Source organism: Cynara cardunculus, assembly GCF_001531365.2.
Source record: "Cynara cardunculus var. scolymus isolate 2C chromosome LG 1, CcrdV1, whole genome shotgun sequence".
In the NCBI taxonomy this organism is placed as follows: Eukaryota; Viridiplantae; Streptophyta; class Magnoliopsida; order Asterales; family Asteraceae; genus Cynara; species Cynara cardunculus.
The window spans coordinates 17,241,921-17,265,856 of NC_037528.1; the positions used below are offsets into that span (position 1 = coordinate 17,241,921).

Here is a 23,936-nt window from a genome sequence, read left to right on the forward strand (position 1 = left end):
GACTATATTTATCTACAGCTAGCTATATGAATTTAAACATGATACTTTAATAAGTAGTACTTACGTATAATTTATTTGTAATGTTGGATTTTAAGTAGTATGCATAAATAAACAATACTTTATGCGTAAACAATAATTTTTAAAAGTATTTTATAATATAGTATAGATTATCGTGACTTAAATTCATACTGATCAATATTGTAATATTCGATAATCAATATTGTAATATTCGATAAAAATTGGTTATAAACTTATAATTTTATGTTTTTGATGTAATTTTTAAAAAATAGTCTTTTAAAATAAGAATAAAAATAAACCATGTTTTATTTTATTGTATTTCATTTTTAATTAAATAATAACCGAATTTATTTGTGTATACTGTTTGATAAATAATTATTAATTTCTAGTGACGCTGAGATTTTTGTGAAAAAAATGGGAGAAGTCAAAATAGAGTGGAGACTCGTACCGGCCAATTGGGCACCGAACTGGAAGAAGAGTTATGGCGACCTTCTTCAACCTCTCATCGCCTCCTTCTATGGTATTCTCCCATGGAAAGCTTCGTAGCTGTCATCCTCCTTTTTCTTTTGCGTTTCCCTTTGCGACCGAACTCAAGGTACTATTATCTGTCTCTCTCTCTCTCTCTACATTGTAAGTGCTTGGGAGCCTGAACTTCGAGGTTTGGAATGGAATCGACGCTTATTTAGTTCCAAATTTCAAACCCATCTTGCTCAAATTCCAATCCTAGACTTTGGAAGTGGAGTTCCCAAACATATTCTGGTAGTACGTATTTGAGTTTGATCTGATGGAAAGTTTGTCTGATTCGGTTTGAAGAGTGATCGGGGTTGGGGTAATGGGAGATTAGTATCGCTACAGGTGAAGTGCTTGAATGACCCGACTAGAGATGCTACGGAATCCGAACCCACCTCACTGTCTTCTGGTTCTTCCACTTCTACTGGCATTTCGTCATACAGTTGGTGTGCAGGACTCGGAGGGTTAGGGTTTCTTGAAACAGGTTACTTGACTTACTCAAAGCTTACGGGTTCAGATGCATTTTGCCCCATTGGAGGTGGTTCCTGTGGCGATATCCTCAACAGCAATTATGCTGTGGTTTTTGGTACTCTCTTCGTCTATATACCCATATTGTTATTATCTTAATACGTATACAGTTTAGTTTTGAAGACAACCAACTCATTTGACCTTGGAAGTTCATATTCTTTATTTTATGTTTCTACATAAATTTCAAAACGAAATGCATTTTATAACAAATACTTTGAATAGAGAATAGTTAGTCTTAGATTTTTGACAAATTAAACAAAATCGTCATCAGAACTTGAAGTTGACTAGTAGTAGCCTTGAGGTCTAAAGTAAAAATGTTACTTTATGTCAGTTTTCTAAAAATGACAGCGGATCACTTGGTAGAATTGTGTTGGTGGGAAGTAGAAGTATAGCTGCAACTGAAGTGAAAGGGATGGAACTTTTACAAACAAGTTGTTTCTACTTGGAAGATTGGAGTTGGGATTGTCACTGTTATTGTGCTTTAGTCGCATCGAATTGGATGGAAATTAGGACACCTATGACCCGACATGTTACAACTATGTATCATTTGGTAATATTTATGTTTATAGGTTTTATTTGTAAAATGAACGGAGTTGTATTATAGTTTGATGACAAAATGAAAAACTTTTTGACAAAGTTATGGTTTTGAAATTATAAGGTAGAAAGTTTATGGTCAAACATAGAAATTGTACTTTTTGGTTTCGAAGCCTCAACCCATTAAAGTCAATGTGTATATTGTGAACCGTGAAAACCTTGAAAATATGTTGCAATGTATAACTATCGTTTACAAAAAGTTTCGTGAGCTATCTTGGTTCTCTGAAATGTAAATGTTTATCAAAAACCATTTCGTGAGTTATGGTTTACACTTGTTAAAAAATGTAAATGCAAACATAGAGAAATCATTGCCAAACATGTTAAGTAATTTTTCTTGGGTTTATAATCCACGAAAGTTAACTTGAAAATAAAATGTCATTTTGATGAAGCACATGTGCAAGTGTACGACTTTAAAAATCCAATTGCTTCAAGACTTTTTGGAATATTGATTAGAAAAGATGGTGAATTTGAAGTTCACTTCTATAAATTTTATAAGGATTGATAGTTGCCTTCACGTGGTGGTCCTTATTTAGCTCTATTGGATGTAATCTTTCCAATATTGAGGAACTAAAAAAGATAAACCGGGACAAGAAAGTATTTTATGTATGTGTCTGAAAGGTAACTTCCTCTTTCAATCTCATAGCTTTGTCAAATGCTGTTGGGAAGTTTCACTTGTGAATCATACTGCCATTAATGGTTACATATGAGAGGTATCTCAAAATGCGGGCAATAATACTCTATAGGCTCTATATATATAGAAAGGACACGCTTCAAGGTGGTTATAAGCGACCATCATTGCAAGAAAATTTTGGTGCCAGTAACGGAATCTGATATTGTTGGCTTCAAGTATGTGTTATGGCTCATTTTTGTTATGTTATTTTCTTTTTATAACAAATGGTTGTATTAAGACACTAAATGGCAGGTGCATAGATGGTTATCAGCTCAAATTATGGGTGATCTATTTGAAGAGAACCTTGAAAATGATTTTTCTGATTTTGCAGGTATCCCTCTTCCCTTGATTGGAATGGTTGCATATGGCGTTGTGGCTGCCCTTGCACTAAAGTTGGCAGCCAAGGACTTGCCTTCTGGGATTGATGAAAGTAATGGTGGATTAATCTTACTTGGGACAACTACCTCGATGGCAACTGCAAGCGCATACTTTTTGTACATTTTAAGCACACAATTTCCAGGAGCTTCATGTTCTTACTGTTTAGCATCAGTCCTGTTGTCATTCTCTTTGTTCTTCACAACTGCGAAGGTACATTTTCACCTCTAAGCAGATTACATTTTTACAATAAGATATTCTCCACATTGCCTGAGTGGATGGGTGATATTAACGTTAGTTGAGCCAGATATTACTTTGGATAAAGAGTAAATACTATGATGTCACACATGTGCATGGCCTACCCAAGTGAATGAAATGATTTTTTTTTGTTTTATTGTTATGTTTTTTGTTTTGTTGAAATTGTTCATGAAAAAGCTTAATGATCAGGGCTACTAGTGATTTCACATAATTGTTCTTCTCATTGTAGCTCTGAAGATATTTTTATTTGATTATTTCTGCAGATTTTGGGGTGGCAAAAGATCCGAGAAGAACTGGGTTTGCAGTTATGCATATCTGGTTTGGTTTTGGCCGCTTTAAGCAACTCCTATAGTGCTTCCTCCCTCCCCCCTGCACGGTAATTTTATTGCTGATAAAGAACAGTTTCTTACTTTGTTCGCTGATGGCAATAGTGTCTAAATTCTTTTCAGTTCCTATCCTTATTGATCTTCTCTATCTCTCCCCGTTTTTTTCTTCAATCTTTATCTGCAATGATAATTTACAATTTGCCTTGTTCAGTTCTTGGGAAAGGGAAAGTAGGGTTTAAGTTGCACCATTGTCAGTGTTCAGATTGATCTCACACATGACCTATATATATTACAAGTTAAATAATGCGTGCCTCTCTTCTTTTTTGATTCTCAATGGCCAATCGTAGCCTTTCTGACGAGTGAAATTCCGCTGTGCTGATATTACATCTTTATCATGTTATTGTTTTATCGTGAATAATTTATGCATCAGGACCTTTCGTCTGACATAATCTCTACTCTATTCTTTTATTTACCCTTCGTGCTTATGCAGCTTTGGGGATAAGTTCCTCCCATTCTCTCCAACTGAGATCAAGGCACCATCGAGTCCTTTAGCTATTAAACTTGCAGCACACCTGCGTTCTATTGGAGCTAAAATGTATGGAGCTTTTTGGTGTTCACACTGTTTAGAGCAGAAACAGGTACTCCTCAGCCACTTGCTTCTGCATAAGCTGCACTTAAGTCCTTATTGGGTTCAGTCAACAAGTGTTTTCTCTTTTAGGCTGTCAAGAATGGAATTATACTTCACAATTTTATGCTATGCTATGCTACCTTTTTTTGTTCTCTTTTGCTATGCTGTTAATCACACCGCTATAGTGGTCAATCGCGGTTAGCAGTCATGGGACAAATAGCGGTCCCGCGATTAGCGGCACTATTGACCGCTAACTGTACATATCAAGGCTTCATTATTCTTATTTTTTTTTGGATTAGGACGCTATTATTTTCATTTTTTTGAACTTGGACACCATTATTCTATTTATTTTTTTTGGATTTGGAACCATCACTTTGACCTCTTAATTTGAATAAAAGTATTCACATTGTTCAATTATTTTTATTTGGATTTGGACATCATTATTCTTATATATGTTTTATTGAATGCATAAAGTATGTTGAGTTATGTATGCATATATATAATTCTAGCTATTATATGAACCGCTATTTTTGGACCGCTTTACCATTGCCTATAACCGCTATTTCAAAAGAATCACGGTCCTGACCGCGATTTCATATTTTAACATCTGCAACAGCATAGCTCTTTCGTCCCCGAGTCTTGAGAGCTCCTCAAACCTTGTCCTATCGAAGCTGCGCTGATACTCTGGGAAGTGTAAATGGTTTTTGGATCATCCATGTGTCTACATATATGGATTGTGCTCAAGAAATTTGACTTTTAAATCATTTGGAGAATCCCTCAAAGCTGTCAAACTAGAATTCATGGAACCTGTAGATGTGATTTATGCATAACTTGCTCTCATCTGCCCTCTCTTATTTTCGAACATCGTTCATTGATGTTAGACTTCCATCAAATATGAAATTTCTATTTTATATTGCAGACAGTGATGCGTATTCTAGAAAGTCTTTGGTAGTTTCTTTTATCCAATGTATTACTCGTGTTGATTGTTTAAAAATGATTTCTGGTTTCTGGTACATGTGTAGATGTTTGGGCGTGAAGCAGCAAAGTTGTTGGACTATGTTGAATGCTTTCCGGATGGATACAAAACTGGAACTGAACTAGGCAAGGAATGTTCAAAGATTAAAATAGAAGGTTTTCCGATGTGGGTGATCAATGGCAAGGTGAGTATGCTATCATAAACAATGCGTCCATCAGCCCCGTCCCCATAATTAGAACATATACTATACCAGTGCTTAATTTTTTAGTATTTTGACTGTTAATCAAATGTCTAAATACCCTTCACTAGTAACAAATTAGGTGGAATCTTAAAAAAAAAATTCCAAAAATAAGGTTGCCCTTTCTCATGGAACATTCCAAAACATAAATTGTTAGTAACTTAGAAATTAGAATTGGGTGTGATGTAAATATTTTAAGCCTTTTCCTTTGTAATTAGACATTCACACACTCTTTTTTTCTTTTTGAAGTATATAATACATATATATATATATATACGGCAAATGCAACAAATAAAACTCACACGCCCTATTATATATATAGTTTTCATGGTGAGATTCATTGTGAGATTTTGTCCCACATAGGAAAATTAGTAGAATCTTACTTGTATTTATGAGCTATAAATATGTCAGTTTGAGGCGTATCACTTGTCCCACATTGGTAGAGTGATAAATTCTTCCTTAGTTTATAATCTTCAAGTTGTTTAAGAGATCAAGTTAGCGAAGGATGGTTTGGCCTTGTTGTGTGAATTTTACAAATATTATATTAAATGGTCAAAAGATAACACTAGTACGTTGGCGCTTGTGCGAATCCCCAAAATCAGATTTTTATGTTTGGAAACAGTGTCTCTCACACTAGTTTCCACGTGAGTTAAACTCATGGTAGCCTCCGGACTACGTTTTGTCTGACCTATTTATATGTGTAATCATTTCATCATTTGATCTCCCTCTTTAATCCTCTTCTTCTCTTTAATCCAATTCTGCAGTGTGTTCATGGAAGGTAAATTCTATTGTTGAATATATTTTATTCGATTAGGGAATCCTGGAGGTATCATAGCCTATAAGCCAAACAACCTTGTTAGTGGGGACTATAAATACCCTAAGGACGGTGATTTTCACGTCCTAATCATTTGATTTGCTGCACTTATTCTCCTTCTACTATCATATTTTTTTACACGCCCTTCTCACCAATATTAAAAAATTAAATATTCAAATTGTTCTTTTAGTGAAGTTGGAACCTCTGACCTCCAAGAAGGCAAAGGCTGGATACTGCTAGGCCAACATGCCAAGATAAATGCAATATTTGACCCGGCATATTGTGGTCAAATGTTGAAGGCATCCCGCAATAATGATGAACTGAAAAATGTTGGATTGGATTTGGAATTGAATTCCATTCCAAGCCCATGCCTGGTATGAAGGATTTCCTGGATTTGAAATCCCACAAGGGTGGTTGGTATTTAATGGGATTTCATAAGATTTGTATGCGATATTGTTTACATTAATTTTGTAATAATCAATTAATAAATAAATATGTAATATAATTTGTTTTTATTAATTATTTATAAAGAATGAAATTCAATTTCATTCATAATCCTACAAACCAAACACACCGAAGATTCTAAATCCCTACAATTCCGAATCCTTTCATAAAATCGAAATCCCTGAAAATCATTTCATTAAACCACGTGCTTTCTTAGGGACTAAGATCAATGTTCTGAATTTCTGGTTGGTAAAGAGAGAGTTACAGATTGAAACTTGGTAAACCTTGTAACAGTTATTATTGGTTATCCGATAAAGGAAATATTGTGTTTATTTTGTGGACGGAGACTATATTATTCACATGTGAAAAGCTTTGATAAATTCCATCTCTGAAGCATTATTTATTGTTTCCAGGTACTGAAAGGGTATCAAGAGTTCCCAGATCTGGCAAAAGAATCGGGATTCGAAGCCGGTGAATTCAGCCAAGAGTTAGCAGAGCTTGCTAAACAATCAGCTGAGGCCAACAGTCAACCATCATGAATGTAGAACTCCCACATATATTGCATACACAGAATGTTCAAATGGTTTTGTTGTAGTTTCCAATTGCAAAATGTAGGAAATTTATAGAACAAGAAATCGAGATCTGTTATTATATATATATATATATATATATATATATATATATATATATATATATATAGCACCTACGAGTCCTGCTTCTGGGCATTCTATAAAAGCTTTATAAAGCTTTGTTTTAGGTTATCGATGTAGGATAATAAACTTGTAGGCCTTGTTTGTTTTTTATAAGAAAAAACTCTTATTAGCCTCTTATGTCTGATTTGTTAAGAGACAAGGTCATTCGGTCTGTTTGTTTTTTTTTTCAATTTTTTCAGAGGCACTTATGTCTTATTTTCCTTTTATCTAATAAGAGGTAAACCAACTTTTTATTTGCCTCTTAGTGTTCTCCATATCCTCAACAACGGCGTCCTTAATCGATCATTTCTCTCAAGCAATCCTTACCAAATCAATCTCACATTTTTCTATTAATGTATTTTAATAGAATATAAATGTGTTAAACACTGTTAATTACATATATTCATTTAAATGAATGTTAATTATATAATTTAGATGTAAAATTTCAACAATTTTTAATGGATAAAATAGACAATTTAAATAATTGTATGTGTTTGGTTTATTCTTGTATGTATGTCTGGATTATTACATCAAATTTCCTGATTTCAAATGCATACCAAGAATGATTAATTTCTTAAAAATCTAGATTAAAAAAGGCAATTCAAAAAAATTATTTAGATTAAAAAAGTTATTTAATTTTAAAAAAATAAAAAATAATCATTGGAAATAAGAATTGTAGGACTTTACCCAGTGAAGGGAGTCCTTCCAGAAATTCTCGATGGCCAAGGGGAGTACCCAAGGCCAAGGAGGGGGTTTGGAAATAGTTTTCAACCAGCAATTGACGCGCCTCGGTTATTACCTCATTAGCTGCGTCATTGCCCCAAGCGCAAAGATGCCTTCAACACTCCCACTTCCCTTCCTTTTATAGCACCCCACGCCTCCTCCAAACCCATCTCCCCACCGATGTGGGTCTAAAACCGTATATCCGTACCTTCTTTTCCTTTTTCCTATTTTACTCTCCTCCCAAAAAAAAGTCACTTTTAACATTGATTTCGTATTTGACTTTTTCGGTAAAAAATATTTTAAGGGTGTTGTTATTTATGGGAGTGATAATTTCGTATCAAATTAAATCGATCGACATGTTTATCAATTACTAGAAGAGTACTCATACAATGCAACGAGACATATTTTGATTTTAATGTTCTATTTTATTATTTATTTCTGTCGATGTTATAATACAATTTTATGTGTTTTTAAGAAAATAATAATGATTTTATTTTTAAATAAAATATAAATTTAAAGATATCATAAAAGTTTAAAATATATATATATGTTAATATCAAAATCAACTATTTAAAAGTTCTCATTTTTTTTCTTGTAATTTCTTTAATTTGTTTTTTATTATAATTTAATTTAAGCTTAATAACAAAATAATTTATTTTCGGTTTAATAATATAACATTTTATAAAGATAATAATTAAGTATTCTGTTAGAACTCAATGATTATCCTAATTATATTTTAGATTTTTTATATTTAAAATAAGATGTTTATCACGTATTTGATTATGTTTATCTGCATTTAGTTACACAAATTCATATATGGAGCTTTAATAAGTTGTACTTACGCACAATCTACTTGCAATATTGAGTTTTAAGTAAYATGCATTAATAAACAGTACTTTACGTATAAAAAATGGTTTTTAAGAGTTTTTGTCAAATGCTTAGTAATATAATATAGATAATTGGTTGGTGGTACGATATAAAGTATGTTTTTTGAATTAGTTTTTTTTCTCTTCCAGATATTGAATATTAAACTTTGTTACATTAACTTTTTTGTTTGAACATTTGAGTATGTTGAATTAGTCTTTTTTGTATGTATAACTTGAAATTAGTACAAGTTGGTACCAACAAGTAGCAACCGAAAAAAATTGGTACCAAGTTTAGTTGGTTAGTACATGGTATACAATTTTGCATACCAATTATAATTGGTTGGCACACAATATTGACGAAGGAAAGTCGGTACCGTACCAAGTCCACCGAGGTTTGTTCCTGACATTTTATAGGCCCTGAATTAAATGTAAAAAAGGACCCTCAATAAGTATGAAAATATCTTTCAGTGTATTATTTGTATCATCAGAAATAACATTGAATTCATATAAAACCATGTTTTCGAGTATTCCTAGACGCAAAATAAATCAATAATTGTTTCTAAATTAATGTTATTTAACATATCATTTTTACATAGCATCATCAATTTGTTCCATTAAAAAGAAACCTATGATATACCTTTAATATATAGATTGACATCATCTGAGATATGTATATCGATATAAATCATCTCATCTCACCAAATGTTAATATTTTTCATCATTGTTTTATACTTTTAGGGTAAAACAATTCTTGTCGAAACCATAAATTTTAGAATCAAAATCTCGTGTTGGTTGTAGTTTGAGATATGTTCTTATTTTAAAGATGGGAGACTACTTAAGATTCATGCACTCACAATTATGTAATAAGGAGTCAATAATGTATGAAAAATACGGGTACTTTTGAAATCATAAATATAGATTTAAGTTGGACTGTCCCATATGGTTGATAACGTTTTTCAAAAAAATAGAAGTTTTCTTAGTTAATAATAAGAAAATCCATTATATTCTCATACAAAAATAAAATTCATGCAGATGGAATAATCAAAAGAGCTGGCAAGAGATAATGACGGACAATATCAAGGTTTTCTAGACAAGTAGTTTTAGACTTAAACTTAGAGAAACAACATACAATACTATAAAATGAATGATGAATTAACTTTTTAGATATTTATTTGTCCAAAAAGTAATCAATTAATATAATTTGGATCGTTGGTACAATACTAAATTATTTATGGGTTCTATTAAATACTAAAAAAGTTTTTTTTTTATTTACTATTTTTTTGAACTACTACTATATATTAAAAAATTGGACCCTCTTTCTTGTAGGGGATGGGCATGTGCCCCATAGGGACAGCCTTGAGTCCGCCCCTAGTCACTTAGGGTGCGTTTGGTACACTGGACAAGGACAAGATATGACAGAACAAGACAGAGATCTCTGTCCCATGTTTGGCATGAATTTTATGTGGAACGGACAGGAACAAAGTGGAACATGCATGTTTCACCCTTACCCCATGGAACAGGCATGTTCCACTTTGTTTATTTAATTTTAAGTTGATTCCAAATATTGAGAATTTTTTTATTTAATTTTATGTTTGTTTAAGGAAATTAGTAAGAAAAAAGGGTCAAGGGGGCGTTTATTAAATATTTAAGGGTTATTTATCAAAAAAAATATTAAATTTTATATTGATAAATTTGTATATTTGGATAAATTGGTGTTATTGTTTATTTTTTTTTTTTATGAATCAACAGTTTTAATGACATAAATGACCGATTTGCCTCCTAAATAATGTCGTGTTTGATGAATTAATGTTTATTTTTTTAAGGTAAATGATATTTCTAAGACACAAAAGTGCTTTCAAGGTGTAGAAGCAAAAAGAGAAATATACATCGACTACAGTTTTGAAGGTCGCCGATCATAGCTACCACCCTCTTCTGGCTCGATGGTTGTTGGAGAAAGAGAGAAAAAGAAACGACGACTAGGGTTTTGAAGGTCGTCAAGTATAAGAAGTAGGGACGTCTTTTTTTTTTTGGCTGAATGGGGATAACACAACATATCTATCTGTGCGATTAAGTCACCTTCTTGTAAATAAGCCGCAAGTAACAGCCTAAATGAGTTGTAAAATAAGCCAATTAAGCTCATTAAACCGCAAAGTAAACACCCCTTTACCCGCTAATGCTTACCGGCAAAATACACCATCCTTATTTTATCGTGTAACATTATTGACCATCAAAATAGATTGTTGGTAAACGTTTTAAACTCGATAACCGCTTGTCGGGTAAGAGTACTTTTCACTCACTTACAGGATAAAAGTTTTTTCTATCACTTATCGGGTAAGACTCTCAATCCTTACTATGCATGCCCCTTATCGGTTAAGATTCTCAATTCTTGTCATGCTTAATCAGTAAGGTACGAAATATTGCTAGATACTTACCTAGTAAGTTTTTAATAAACGTTCCCTAAATGAAGAAACAATAATGCCATTTATATTCTTTATTTATTATATAATTTTACTTTCATTTTTTTCCTTATTACATCATTGTAATAAACAATAAGAAAATTAATTAAAATAGTCATTTTGGCTGGTTGATTTTACCTTTTAACCATTTCTTTCCAAAAATTACACAAATGTCACTACCTCCGCAATTTTCATGTCAATATATCAATGACAAAAAAACATTTCATTTTTTAACACTTGTAATTTTTTACGAACGTGGGTGAAAATGTAATTTTTTTTGCAGACGTGGTGAAAAATGTAATTTTTTGCAGTCGTAGGTGAAATATGTAATTTTTTTTGTCATTTAACTAGGTCCGCAATGAAAATTGCGGAGGCAGTGATATTTGGTTGGTCTTTTAATTTCGAAGAAACCTTCCATACATGGTGTCGAGCGTGATGGGCAGGAACCAAAATACTTACTTCACTGACTTTCAGAAAAATCAATTCCACCGGGGATCAGGAGCGGTAATGAAGTAAGGAGGTCGACTGACTTTTAGCTTGGTCAGCATAGTAAAAACATAAGCTTGTAATATAGCTACACCTAATTCCAGATCGATTAATGTAAAAACTATAAATAAACGACCAACATCCCATATAAAATATCATTCATACATAGAAAAGTCCAAGCGAACCCACTTAAAATATGTACAAAACTATGAACCAGATTTCCCTCTCCTCATTAAAAGCTACTTCTATCTAGTGTTGTGCCAACATCCAACACTGGTGTGCCAACAGCCAACACTGGTGTGCCAGCTTAGCTATCCTTATCAAGCCACTTATTTGATGTCTAGCTTCCCAACTGGTAGACGGTTCCTTGTTCACAAAGACCGGGAGGTAGTAGCCGTAAATCAATCCACTCCCGATGTATTTTTTTTTCATTGGATTCTTCGTTTTGATCCTTGAGCATCAATTGAATCATGAATTTTATGGACCACCACGGAAACGAATCATCAAAATCTTACAGTTAGTATCTCCTCTAGCGAGGCATGACCGCACGAAGCAACGTTCATCAAATTTTTCTTGACGTTTGATGATTTTTCTTGAAAATCCCAGGTTTAACTCAGTAACAATATTTTTTACACAGTAAATATAAATATCAACGATGTTTATTTTTTCACGCAATGAAATATAAATCTTGTGAGCAAAACTTCAAAGTGAGATTTTTACATATGTAGACGAGAATGCTATCAGCAATTTGGGTTATTAGTAAAACGGAAATGAAAAGTCAAAATATTCAAGAAAAATGTATATTCATTTCCAATAAGTTTCTTATTTTGGAGGTTACAAATGAATTATATATACTGTATTATAAAGCATTTGACAAAACCTCTTAAAAATTATTTTTTATGCATGAAGTACTGTATATTGATGCATATTATTTAAAACTCATGATTACAAGTAAATTATGCATAGGTACAACTTATTAAAGCTCCATGTTTGAATTCGTGTAACTAACTGCAGATAAACATAATAAAATAGAGGATAAACATCTCATTTTAAAATATAAAATATCTAAAATATAATTAGAATAATTATCGAAAATATTATTATGTAAAATATCTAAAATAGTTATAACATTGACTAGGATAAAGAATAAAATGAAATATTAAAATCAAAATGTATATCGTTACATTGTACGAGTATCCTTATAGTATTATTAAAATATTAAATATATTTCATAAGATATTATTTATTTCTTATATTATTTAATTTCAAGAAATCTCGTTGGCAGGATTTCTTTTTATCTTTTATATGTAATATTTTTTAAGAGTTTTTCAAATTTAAATAATTTAATTTTCTCTTTTATATTCTCTCCATTTTAAAAAAATTCCTGAAAATTTTATTAAAACAAAAATCTTCAAAATCTCAATTTTCAACATATCAATCAAATGAGGTGTAAAAGGAAACAAATTTTGGTAAAACCTCTAAATTTTGAAATTGTTTTATAATAAAAGAAAAATATTTTTCTTACCATGTCAGCAATATATTATATATGGATATCTTATAGCATCGGTATCTAAACATACAAATATATTATTATTGTTTAAATTTAAATCTTTAAGCATATATTATAATATACTAGAAGGGTATTCGTGCAATGCAGTAAGATACATCTTAATTTTAATATTTTATTTTATTTTTTATCTCAGTCAATGTTATAATATGGTCTTACGTGATTTTTGAAAAAAAAATAATGTTTTTATTTTTGAATAAAATACAAATTTGAAGATATCATAAAAATTTGACAAAAATATATTGATATTAGTATCAAATTAATTATTTAAAATTCCTCATTTTTCATGTAACTTTTTAATTCATTTTTTTTTACTGTAATTTAATTTAGGTTCAATAACGAAGTAATTTATATTTGGTTTAATAATATAATTTTCTTATAAAGATAATAATTAATTATTTTGTTAGAAATCGATAATTATTCTAATTATATTTTAGATTTTTTATATTTTAAAATGAGATATTTATCCTTTGTTTGATTATGTTTATCCGCAGTTAGTTACACGAATTCAAACATGGAGCTTTAATAAGTTGTACTTATGCATAATTTAATTGTAATCTTGAATTTTAAGTAATATGCATAAATATACAGTACTTTATGCATAAAAAATGGTTTTTAAGAGTTTTTGTCAAATATTTTGTAATATAGTATAGATTTTTTAATATATTTTTTAAGTGTCGTATTAACTCTAAAAATTATCTAGAAATTATTTTATATTAAAATAATATATTATTATAAAAATTAAATTTTAATCAAATAACAACAAAATTATAATTAAATATTATTTATTGTGACTYGATACTAAATAATGTATTGATTAAATAATTATAATAGAGTAAAATATATTAAATAAAAAAATCTTTAATTAAATATAATCAACATATTTCTTAATTAAAAGTCTTGACAATTAGAAATCATTGAAAAGAAAATATATTCCAATATGATATAAATAATTTCATTAAAATAATTTATATCGAGTAAATTACAATTTTCGTCCCTGTGGCTTACACAAATCTCAAAAAGTGGTCTTTAAACTTTAATGATTATAATTATCGTCCCTACTGTTTACATCTTGCTTTGAAAACGGTCCATGTTCACCAACTCCGTGAGATTAAGGGGGCATTTTGGTCCTTCTATCCTTCTTTGTCCTTTTTCTTTCTTGTTGTTACTTAAATAAAAAATTAAGGGCCAAAACTGTAATTGTTTTTCTATATGTTCATTATATACAATTACACACAATATATATAAAACAAAACACATAGACACACGTGTATACGTATAATCAGACACACTTATATACACATACATGTATGTATTATATATACATATAATCACACACACCACCACCCTCACATAGGCACACATACAAAACACCGAAAAAAGAACCCCCTACCCGATCTGTCTACTCCGCTGGTAAAATCCTCACATTCGATCATCCTTTAAACAAACACAACCTAACTACATTAGTCACACGAGGTTGGGGGAAATCATCCTTGTTGAAGGAGGGAGGCTGGGACGGTGGTTGGCAGGAGTTACAGGTGGATGTCGAAGGTTGGCTGGAAAACAAAAGTGAGGAGGTGAAGCGACCATGTTGGTGACGTACTCACTTGGAAAAGAAAGTGGAAGGGGAAGGGGGCAACGGGCAAGGAGGGATAGGGTGTCTGTCGAGAGTCAAAATGGGTGGGGGGAGATCATCTTTATCGAAGAATGATGGATTGGGATGGTGGTTGGTCGGAGTTGCAGGTGGTTGTCGATGGTTGGTCGAAAAACAAAAGTGAGGATGAGATGGTGTTGTGCTCGTCGGAAAGAGGGGTGGTCGCCATGAGTCAAATACGGGTGGGGAGATCATTGGGTGATCTGTATGTGTATGTATATGAGGATGGTGGTGTGTGTTATATATAATATACATGTACAGATTAGTGTATGTGATTATATATAATGGTTTATAGATCGAAGAGGGTTTCTTCTCCAGTTTGTATGTGTGTGCGTGAGAGAGGGTGGTGTGTACGATTATATACATATATGTGTTTGTATATATATATATATATATACAATATGTGTTTGTATATATATATATATATATACACAATATGTGTGAGTAAAGAAAAAGAAAAGGACAAAAGAAAATTATAGTTTGATTAACGAAAAAGAGAAAAGGAAAAAGGGAGAGGTAAAATGACCAAACTGTCCTTTTTTTAACGGAGTTAGTGACCAGAGACCATTTTCAAGGCAAAATATAAACAATAAGGACGATAATTATAGTTATTGAAGTCTAAGAACCACTTTCGAAGATTTATATAAACCACAGGGACCAAAATTGTAGTTTACTCGTTTATATTCCAATTATTGCTCAAATTATCAAAAACCATGGGCACTCAAAATCCCAACCTAAAATCAACGATCCAGATAAGTCAACAGTCGGCACATTTCTCGGGACGTATGGAATGGTGAAAACTCGACACCGTATTGTGCCGTTCCCCATCAAAGTCGGTCAGAATTTCGAATATTCTTTTCGCATATCCGCCGTCGGATCAGATTCCCCGGTGTCATCTTCTCCATCGGCTTATCCCTTTCGATTTCATCCTTTTCTTTATTCCAAATATAAATAATCAATCCTATCTTCATCCTCATCTTCAAATCATCTGTTTTGAATCAGTCTTTGTTCAATTTTCCCCAAGTTTCCTATCACCATGTCTGAACAACTGTCGCCGGAGCAAATAAAACTCATCGACAAATTCAATCTGTTCAAGATCAAAGGCAGAGATAAGCGCGGTCGTAAGATCTTAAGAATCATAGGAAAACACTTTCCAGGTAAAGTTTTCTGTCAATTTTATATGAGTTTTTGTTGATTGAAGTCCGATCGTCGATTTTGACGTAATAGGATTTCTTTTACAGCGAGGAGTTTGAGTGTTGACGTGTTGAAGAAGTATTTGGAAGTGAAGATTTTCCCCAAATTGGAGAGACCTTTTGTCGTTGTTTACGTTCACACCGATGTTAATAAGAGTGAGAATTTTCCTGGAATATCTTCTCTCCGATCTGTTTACGATGGGATTCCGGTCAACGTTAAGCAGAATCTGGAGGCGGTTTACTTTGTTCATCCAGATCTGCAGTCCAGAATTTTTCTCGCCACTTTTGGCCGATTCATCTTTACCGGAGGGTACGTTATACTTTCTCCGTCGGTAATTCAAAATTTTTCGATCAAATCTGGTATTGGCAGTGCCGAGATCGTCAAATCTATTACTGTCATGCTAAAATAACTTGTAACTTTTTGCATAACGAGTTGTTACATTATCTGGTTTTTACAATTTCGGCATTGAAAATCACCTAACTTCCCCAATGGTTTTGAGGGTTGTTATGCAATTAGTGTTTGTTTACCGTTCCATTAGGAGGCGGTCTCTTAATCGTGAAGAGTGAAATCTTGTTTGTCATAAAAAATTCTTTTTCTTGATGGTTCTAAAATCCATTTAGTATTTTGGCCTTCTTTAGACATTCAGCGACCTAATTTCATGATAAATAATTACTAAATAATTATATTTTATTTTATGTTATACTATAAATCATTTTGATCATTATCATTCCAAACCGTTCAACAACTACTAAAGAGCCCCTTAATTGTATGGTACAGCTGACTAATGCAATGTTGTTTGGGTTATCATAAATAATCAAATAATGGAGTCATTGATGAGATTTTCAAACAAAATAGTTGAGAAATCGTAAAGTCAATTTCGTGGTGTTTTTTAATGGTTTTCGTGGTAGGCCTATTTTTCTGCAAATGGACAAAATAGCCAATTTCTTTGTTTAAATTAACTTTTTTAGTCAATTTTTTTTAATTGAATTCTTATTTTTTAATTTTTTTTTTGTATTATGAATCTGTGTAAGCTCGATTTCAGGATTTTCATTTGCATAAAGATTTTATAGTATTTTTTTATCTGAAAAAAATAGGTTTTATGTATAATATTTGTATAAAATAGGAGTTTGGTTTCAAAAATGACTTTAAAAAAGAATTTGGTGGGCATCTGAAATGATAACTTTGATTAACCATCGGTTTTTAAATTTTAGTACAAAATTTTAACTATAAGCTGTTTTTGATCGTGTGTGGGTGGATGCAGGTTATATGCAAAGCTGAAATACGTGAGCAGATTAGGATATTTGTGGGAGCATGTAAAAAGGAACGAGATTGAGATCCCAGAATTTGTGTACGATCATGATGAGGATCTTGAGTACCGTCCGATGATGGATTATGGTTTAGAGAGTGACCACCCTAGAGTTTATGGTGCGCCCGCGGTTGATTCCTCTGTGGCTATGTATTCAATGAGGTGTATCTCGTAGTATAGAACTGTGAAAATACAAAACATGTGAACTTTCAAGAAATCAAAAAGCAAGTCAAAAGTTTGACTCTGTATTTGCTTGCTTAAATGTTATTTTCTTGTATATCGTTGATAATAGAATAGAGAATGGGATATTAATCTCCAATATGAATGCCGTTATGGTCTTTGTTTCTAGATTTTGTTTTTCTGTTTGCATTCCTAGAAACGGGTTTAAACTCGGCCTTTGGGACTGGTCTTGTTGATACCTTTTGGTTATTGTGGAAATGGTTTGCTTTTTGAATTGTTCTTGACTTCTCGAGTAGGGGTTGATTGATCGGTCTTGATCTAGGTTCTAAATGATATGGTGGCATGGTCATGGTTTAAGTTTTATGAGTCATGGTGAAGTCATGACGTTTTTCAACAGAGTGCCCTAGGCAATATGTGTATACATTTATGTATGTACATATACTTGTATGTGTTAGTGTTATGGATAATCCCACATGACAATTAAAACAATATAGTTATAAACTAAAAGGAAAAGAAGAATCATTTATATCATATTAGTTATGTACCCGTGCAATGCGGCGGGAGCAGTGAATTTTAACAATTTTGAAGTTTCATTGGTTTTATTGGAAAAGATTTAACGATGATATAAGTTACAGTTGATCTTTACATATTAATACAATTTGAATAAATAAGAGTTATGGTTTCAAATACAGTCTATCGATAGTTTAAAATCCAACATGTTTAAACGATTCCACAAACGTGTTCGATTTACACCAAGAGCAAAGAATCAAGAGACCGAGAGTTTTAGAGTAATTGAATTAGAGATGAATGGAAGAACTTTTAATAATTCATGGTGGATATTAGTTTGAATCTTGGGGGATGGGGAGAAGACATAGAAGTATGAGAGAGTGAAAACATAAGTGAAAGGTATCAAAAGTATCTTGAGAACATGAAAAGAAAAAGTAATAATGTGCATTAATAACTTGTATTATATATTATTTTAATTGTGGATTAAGAGATTTTAAGATTGAATGCATAAAGTAGTAGTACTTAATGCATTATGAGTTGTTTTTAAGACTTTGTGCATAAATGTATAGTAATTTATGCATTAAAATTTGTTTTTAAGACTTTTGATAAATCCGGTTTATAAGATATTATAGATATATCAAACTTATAAGAAAATGATATTAAGAGTTGGAAATTGGGATTTAAATCTTTTTATGTCTTTACTTATTACTTTCTTCAATCTTCAAAGAATTATTGTTCGACTATCTATGTACCGAAATGAGGGTAAAGATTTATCTATTTAGGATTTTTAGTTTTTATGATTATTTTTAATGTTTATTTAAAGTTTAGGTGTCGTACATAATTATTATTTATCCTCAAGTTATATGCATAAAAAAGGTTAAAAAAAACCATGTCTTACAAAATAATACGACATAACGGGTTATTGTAAGAAGCCAACCTTATAGTTGAGCCACATGGGTTAATGTGACGACGAAACCAACCCTTGACGGCATAACAAGTTATTTAAAACCATGATCTTGATATACAGAATTGGTTTGGTTGATAAATGAGGGTTTGATTGATTTTGATTGATCTTAATTTTTTTTTTGCTTTTGTGATGAATACGGAGTTGATTGATTTAGGTAGGCAGAACATGATTAGTTCGGTTTTAATGATGTGTTCAGATAAAATAGTAACCGATTCAAACTGATTTGATCAATTCCTTCTGTAGGTCTTATATGTAACAGATTTTCGAAGGATCTTGATTAGAGTTGAATTAAGAATTTAAAAAGTAGCGTACATTTACGTTATTTTTAATTTCGAAATTTAAAAAAAATAATAAATGATATGGTTGATATTATACATCAGATTCAATGTAACTTCTAATTCAACTATACCAATAAGAAAAATTAGACTTAGTTATTATGACTTTCAGTGAAGATACGCCTGTACAACGAAGTTAGTCACAAAGTCTATGTCCGTATGTTTTTACGCTGCAGTCTAGAATCATTATAGACTTTCAATCTAGTCCAGTAGTCTAAAACGCTTGGTGATCTTAGTGACGCATACCACGGTGGGGTCTTCGATGGCAATTTAGTAAAACTCGACAAATGTATAGTGTAAGTCTGTAATAATCTAATTTGAAAATACAGGTGGTTTTTATTATTATTTAATGTATTGAAAATGTACTTTAAATTTATCATAGTAGAATAAGTAATACTACTACATGGTTCATAAATGTAATAACTAGAAGAGTACTCGTGCAATGCAGCGAGACACATCTCGATTTTAACGTTCTATTTTATTATTTGTCTCTGTTGATGTTATAATACGATTTTATGTGTTTTTAAGAAATAATAATGATTTTATTTTTGAATAAAATATAATTTTGAAGATATCGTATAATTTTGAAAACAAAATATCAATGTTAATATCAAATCAACTATTTAAAAGTTCTCATTTTTATGTAATTTCTTTAATTTAGTTTTTAATTTTAATTTAATTTAAGTTTAATAACGAAATAATTTATTTTTGGTTTAATAATATAACATTTTATAAAGATAACAATTAAGTATTCTATTAGAACTCAATGATTATTCTATTTATATTTTAGATTTTTTATATTTAAAATGAGATGTTTATCCTGTATTTGATTATGTTTATCTGTAATTAATTACACGAATTAAGATATGGAGCTTTAATAARTTGTACTTACGCACAATTTACTTGCAATATTGAGTTTTAAGTAATATGCAATAATAAACAGTACTTTACGTATAAAATATAATTTTTAAGAGTTTTTGTCAAATGTTTTATAATATAATATAGATATCGTCAATTATGTTAGAAATGTAATCTTGATAAATAAATAAAAAACGCAATATTTACCTTAACATATAATTTATTAATAGAAATGTAATCTTGCAATAAAGCGTAAAATGTCTTTGATTTCAAAAAAGAAAACTCGAAACCTCAATCCTAATTCATGTTTGGATTTATTCATTGTATCACTCGATTTAATTTTATAGACTCGTGTGGTTATGAAAATGCGAGAGTGTGTTCGGTTGGTTATCAGTTTTATTAAGTATTTTACTGTATTATTTGATGTTTATTTCGTATATGAGCGTCAGAGACCCTTTTGTTTGATTGACATCTCTTTAAAATTTATACAATTTAGTTCGCCAATGACCAATAAAATCTTGATGAATGATTGCTCTGCAATAAGATGATATCTTAATAACTAAACAAAACAACAACATACATAAATTTAGGATATTAGAAATACATGAACGAAACTTATGGATCCAAACTATTATTATAATTAACTGTTCTTTTAAGTGGTAAACGTATTCCTAATGACTCTTAATCTTAATTCGCTCTTTATCAAATGGTTCATATCATGGGGGTTGAAAGAGATTTGTTAGCAAAAACTATTTAACTTTTATATTTTTATAAAAACTTATTAATTTTTATATTTTTGTACTAGTTTGACTGATTCGGATTTCAAACATAAAAACAAATAATCTTACTAATCCAAATTTCAGACTTCAGAACCATATTTTATAAATCAAAAATGAAATCAGACTTCATCATCTTTTAAAAAATAAACGTGACCAAACAAGTTAAAAATCATCTATCTTAAATTCTCATGCTCTATTTTTATACACCAATCAAATAAATACATGTTATCAAAGAAAATATAAACTTAATTTTAATAAAAACAAAAAGTACATAAAAATGTAACGTGTCTTCAATTTCCCCCCCAATAAACTCCACATGTCAGGGAGAAGAGTGTATTTGTGGCCGCTGTCCAACGGGGATAAGAGATCCATTTAGACCGGCCCTCGATCACGCCGGCATAATGATATATACATACATGATATATATATTAATGGGTAAATTGTATGAAAAAATAACGTATTTTAATTTAATTATTATTTTGAGTAATGTATTTTTAAAATTTTTATTTTGATAGTTAAGATATAAATTTTTAAATATTTAAATAATTAGATAATTTAATATTCACTAATTTTAGACTAAAAAAACTAATTTTAAATTAAAACATCACTAGGTCAACAAATAATATCGAATTGGATACTATATCATTTGTTATATCAATATAATAACCGGTTAATACTTCAACCAATTACCTAAATACTTAAATATTTAAAACTTTGAGTCTTAATAACGTTACTCAAAATAAGAATAAGTAATGATCTGCAACATCACCTCAAATTTAAACTACAGTTTGTCAATTTCATCGGTTTCTGAGTAGTTTTCGTGAAGTTGTGGTGTTTAGTTGCTCGATTAACGTAATCAAAATTGCAATTATTCATTATAGATTATGGTGTTCTTGTCTTGGATTCGCCCTTCTTCCAAAGAGCAGAAGGATTGCATTAACAAGTAAGATTTAATTCGTTATTCTAATTATATTGCTCGATTCCATTTCATTTTTCAACATTTGAGATATTTTGGATTGTTTCCCCCTTTTGGACTGTGATTGTGGTACCCTAATTTTGTAGTATGATTCTAACTCAAAAACCCTAACTCCGGTGGTTGTGTTTATGCATCAGGTCAGGTACCTTTAATTATGACGGTAAGTATAGGGGAGCTACCGCAAAGCCATTATCTATGCTCAAAGAAGATAAAGAGCTTTCTAGAGATGGATTTTTAATTAATCATTCAAAAATCTTGGTCGGATCAGGCTCTGATGCATATGAAAAAGGCAAGATTGCTCTCCAGAATTGGAGGTTTGTTTACATATTGATTAATTTCCCAATTAATTTGAAAATTGTGGACGAAATCTGATTGTGATTTGTGATTTTGAGTACATACAGTTGACGTTTGTTTTTTTGTTTGGATATTTGATAGGCATTTTGGATTGAGCTGGACATTTGTTGATCCAAAGACACCAATTGACAATGGGGTGAAGTTTTGTGTTTGTGTGAAGGAGTTGCTTCCATGGGTCATGATGCCTTTGCAGGTTGTGTATGTTAACGAAACTAGAAGCCGTAAATCGGCTGTTGCCTCTTTCGGTTTTGCTGGAGGCACACTCAGAGGACACTTGCTGGTTCGTGCTTCCCTCTTTTGTCTATGGAATGTATTATTTTAGTTGACAAGGCAATTCTGAACTGTTCCTATTGTAATATGCATTGGGAATAAGTGAGTTTTTATGTTTTAGACTTGTACGTACACAAGCAGTGGCGAATGTAGTCATGGGCTAGGGGGTCTGCATGCCCCTGCTCTATCGTTCCGACACAATGGAAAAAGTTTTAAGGGTCTTAAAAGTGCACCCAATTTAATTTGATATGTGCTCCCCCAAAGTTAAACAAAAAGTGGTTGCAACCTACTGGAGTGTCATTGCATGTGGCATTATAGGTTGGAAATTCGAAACCCTTTTACTCTTTTCTAACTTTTTTGTAATAACAGCAGAATGAGGGGAAAAAGAAGAATGAAGAAACCACTTGGGCGTTTTAAAAAACTACTTTTATGACTTCTTTTAGTTAAACCGTACATTTTATAATTGGTTTTTGTGTTATTTTATAGTATGTGTGACATGCTCGGAAAATTTTATGGATCCGCCTCTGCACACACGTATACAACACCCTAGCGTCTATAATCTTTCAAGACTTCAAGTAACCAGATCTTGGCATCCATGTGCAACCAAACGAACCCGATATATCCTACTCGTAAGTAGGGTCAGAGGTGGGATGTATAATTCCTCAATTAATTGAAGACTGAGCCATACCTTGACTTATGGTGCCAATTGTCAAAGGAACTACTCATCACTCTAAGTTGAGGGAACCTTTGAAGTACATTTTACTTCTTATCAACTATTGTAAAAATGTTGGTGTTAGATTTATAGCAAAAAGCATGTCAATCTTGGACTTCAGATCTAGTATGTGTGACCCTAAAAGTCAATATTCGTCGTTTACATGGAATTGTAGGAGTAATATAATCTGAATTTGTATTTATGTTTGTGTAGATCTCCTAAAACTTATTTAGAATTGTGATTCTGAACTCTGAATCGACTTTTTCATTGAAAATTTGATGAAAGCAGGCTGGAGAAGAGCGCTTTTCAATCGAGATGGATGGAAACAAACAAGTTTGGTATGAAGTACTTTCCTTCTCAAAACCAGCACATGTTCTATCCGTTATCGGGTACCCGTATGTAGTTCTTAGTCAGAAGTATTTTGCTCACCGATCTAGTGATGCAGTTAGAAAATTTGTGTCCAATAAGTAAACCCCCGACATTATGTCATTGCAAATTAACATTCATTTATATTGTTGTTCCCTGTTATGAGGATGAAAGATTTGGATAGAATTCCCCTCTTTTTGCCATAGTGATTTCAAGTGTTGGTTCCAGTAATACCCCTTCATGACATTCTCATACTCTCTTGCTTAATTGGTGGTGGTGGCGAACTGGCGTCTTGGTTAGACTGGATTC

At 31.5% G+C, this 23,936-nt stretch overlaps 3 protein-coding genes and 1 pseudogene across 3 annotated transcripts; 3 read left to right on the forward strand and 1 right to left on the reverse strand.

Moving 5' to 3' along the window:
* The first annotated feature begins 437 nt into the window (after positions 1-437).
* On the forward strand, positions 438-7,257 carry LOC112516898 (thiol-disulfide oxidoreductase LTO1). Its single transcript, XM_025124149.1, has 8 exons — positions 438-613; positions 832-1,114; positions 2,652-2,908; positions 3,217-3,329; positions 3,770-3,917; positions 4,930-5,067; positions 6,793-7,033; positions 7,067-7,257. Exons 1-7 carry the CDS (start codon positions 500-502, stop codon positions 6,916-6,918), a joined length of 1,179 nt encoding a protein of 392 aa, XP_024979917.1. The 5' UTR covers positions 438-499; the 3' UTR covers positions 6,919-7,033; positions 7,067-7,257.
* A 493-nt stretch (positions 7,258-7,750) lies between these two features.
* Positions 7,751-7,905, reverse strand: LOC112503662 (annotated as a pseudogene).
* A 7,657-nt stretch (positions 7,906-15,562) lies between these two features.
* LOC112513923 (ganglioside-induced differentiation-associated protein 2) lies at positions 15,563-17,671 on the forward strand. The gene is made up of 3 exons (XM_025120224.1): positions 15,563-15,980; positions 16,065-16,326; positions 17,279-17,671. The coding sequence occupies exons 1-3, from the start codon at positions 15,860-15,862 to the stop codon at positions 17,496-17,498; spliced, it is 603 nt and encodes a 200-aa protein (XP_024975992.1). The 5' UTR covers positions 15,563-15,859; the 3' UTR covers positions 17,499-17,671.
* A 4,035-nt stretch (positions 17,672-21,706) lies between these two features.
* On the forward strand, positions 21,707-23,856 carry LOC112515568 (UPF0548 protein At2g17695). Its single transcript, XM_025122466.1, has 4 exons — positions 21,707-21,892; positions 22,063-22,239; positions 22,361-22,559; positions 23,550-23,856. Exons 1-4 carry the CDS (start codon positions 21,834-21,836, stop codon positions 23,730-23,732), a joined length of 618 nt encoding a protein of 205 aa, XP_024978234.1. The 5' UTR covers positions 21,707-21,833; the 3' UTR covers positions 23,733-23,856.
* The last annotated feature ends 80 nt before the right edge of the window (positions 23,857-23,936 follow it).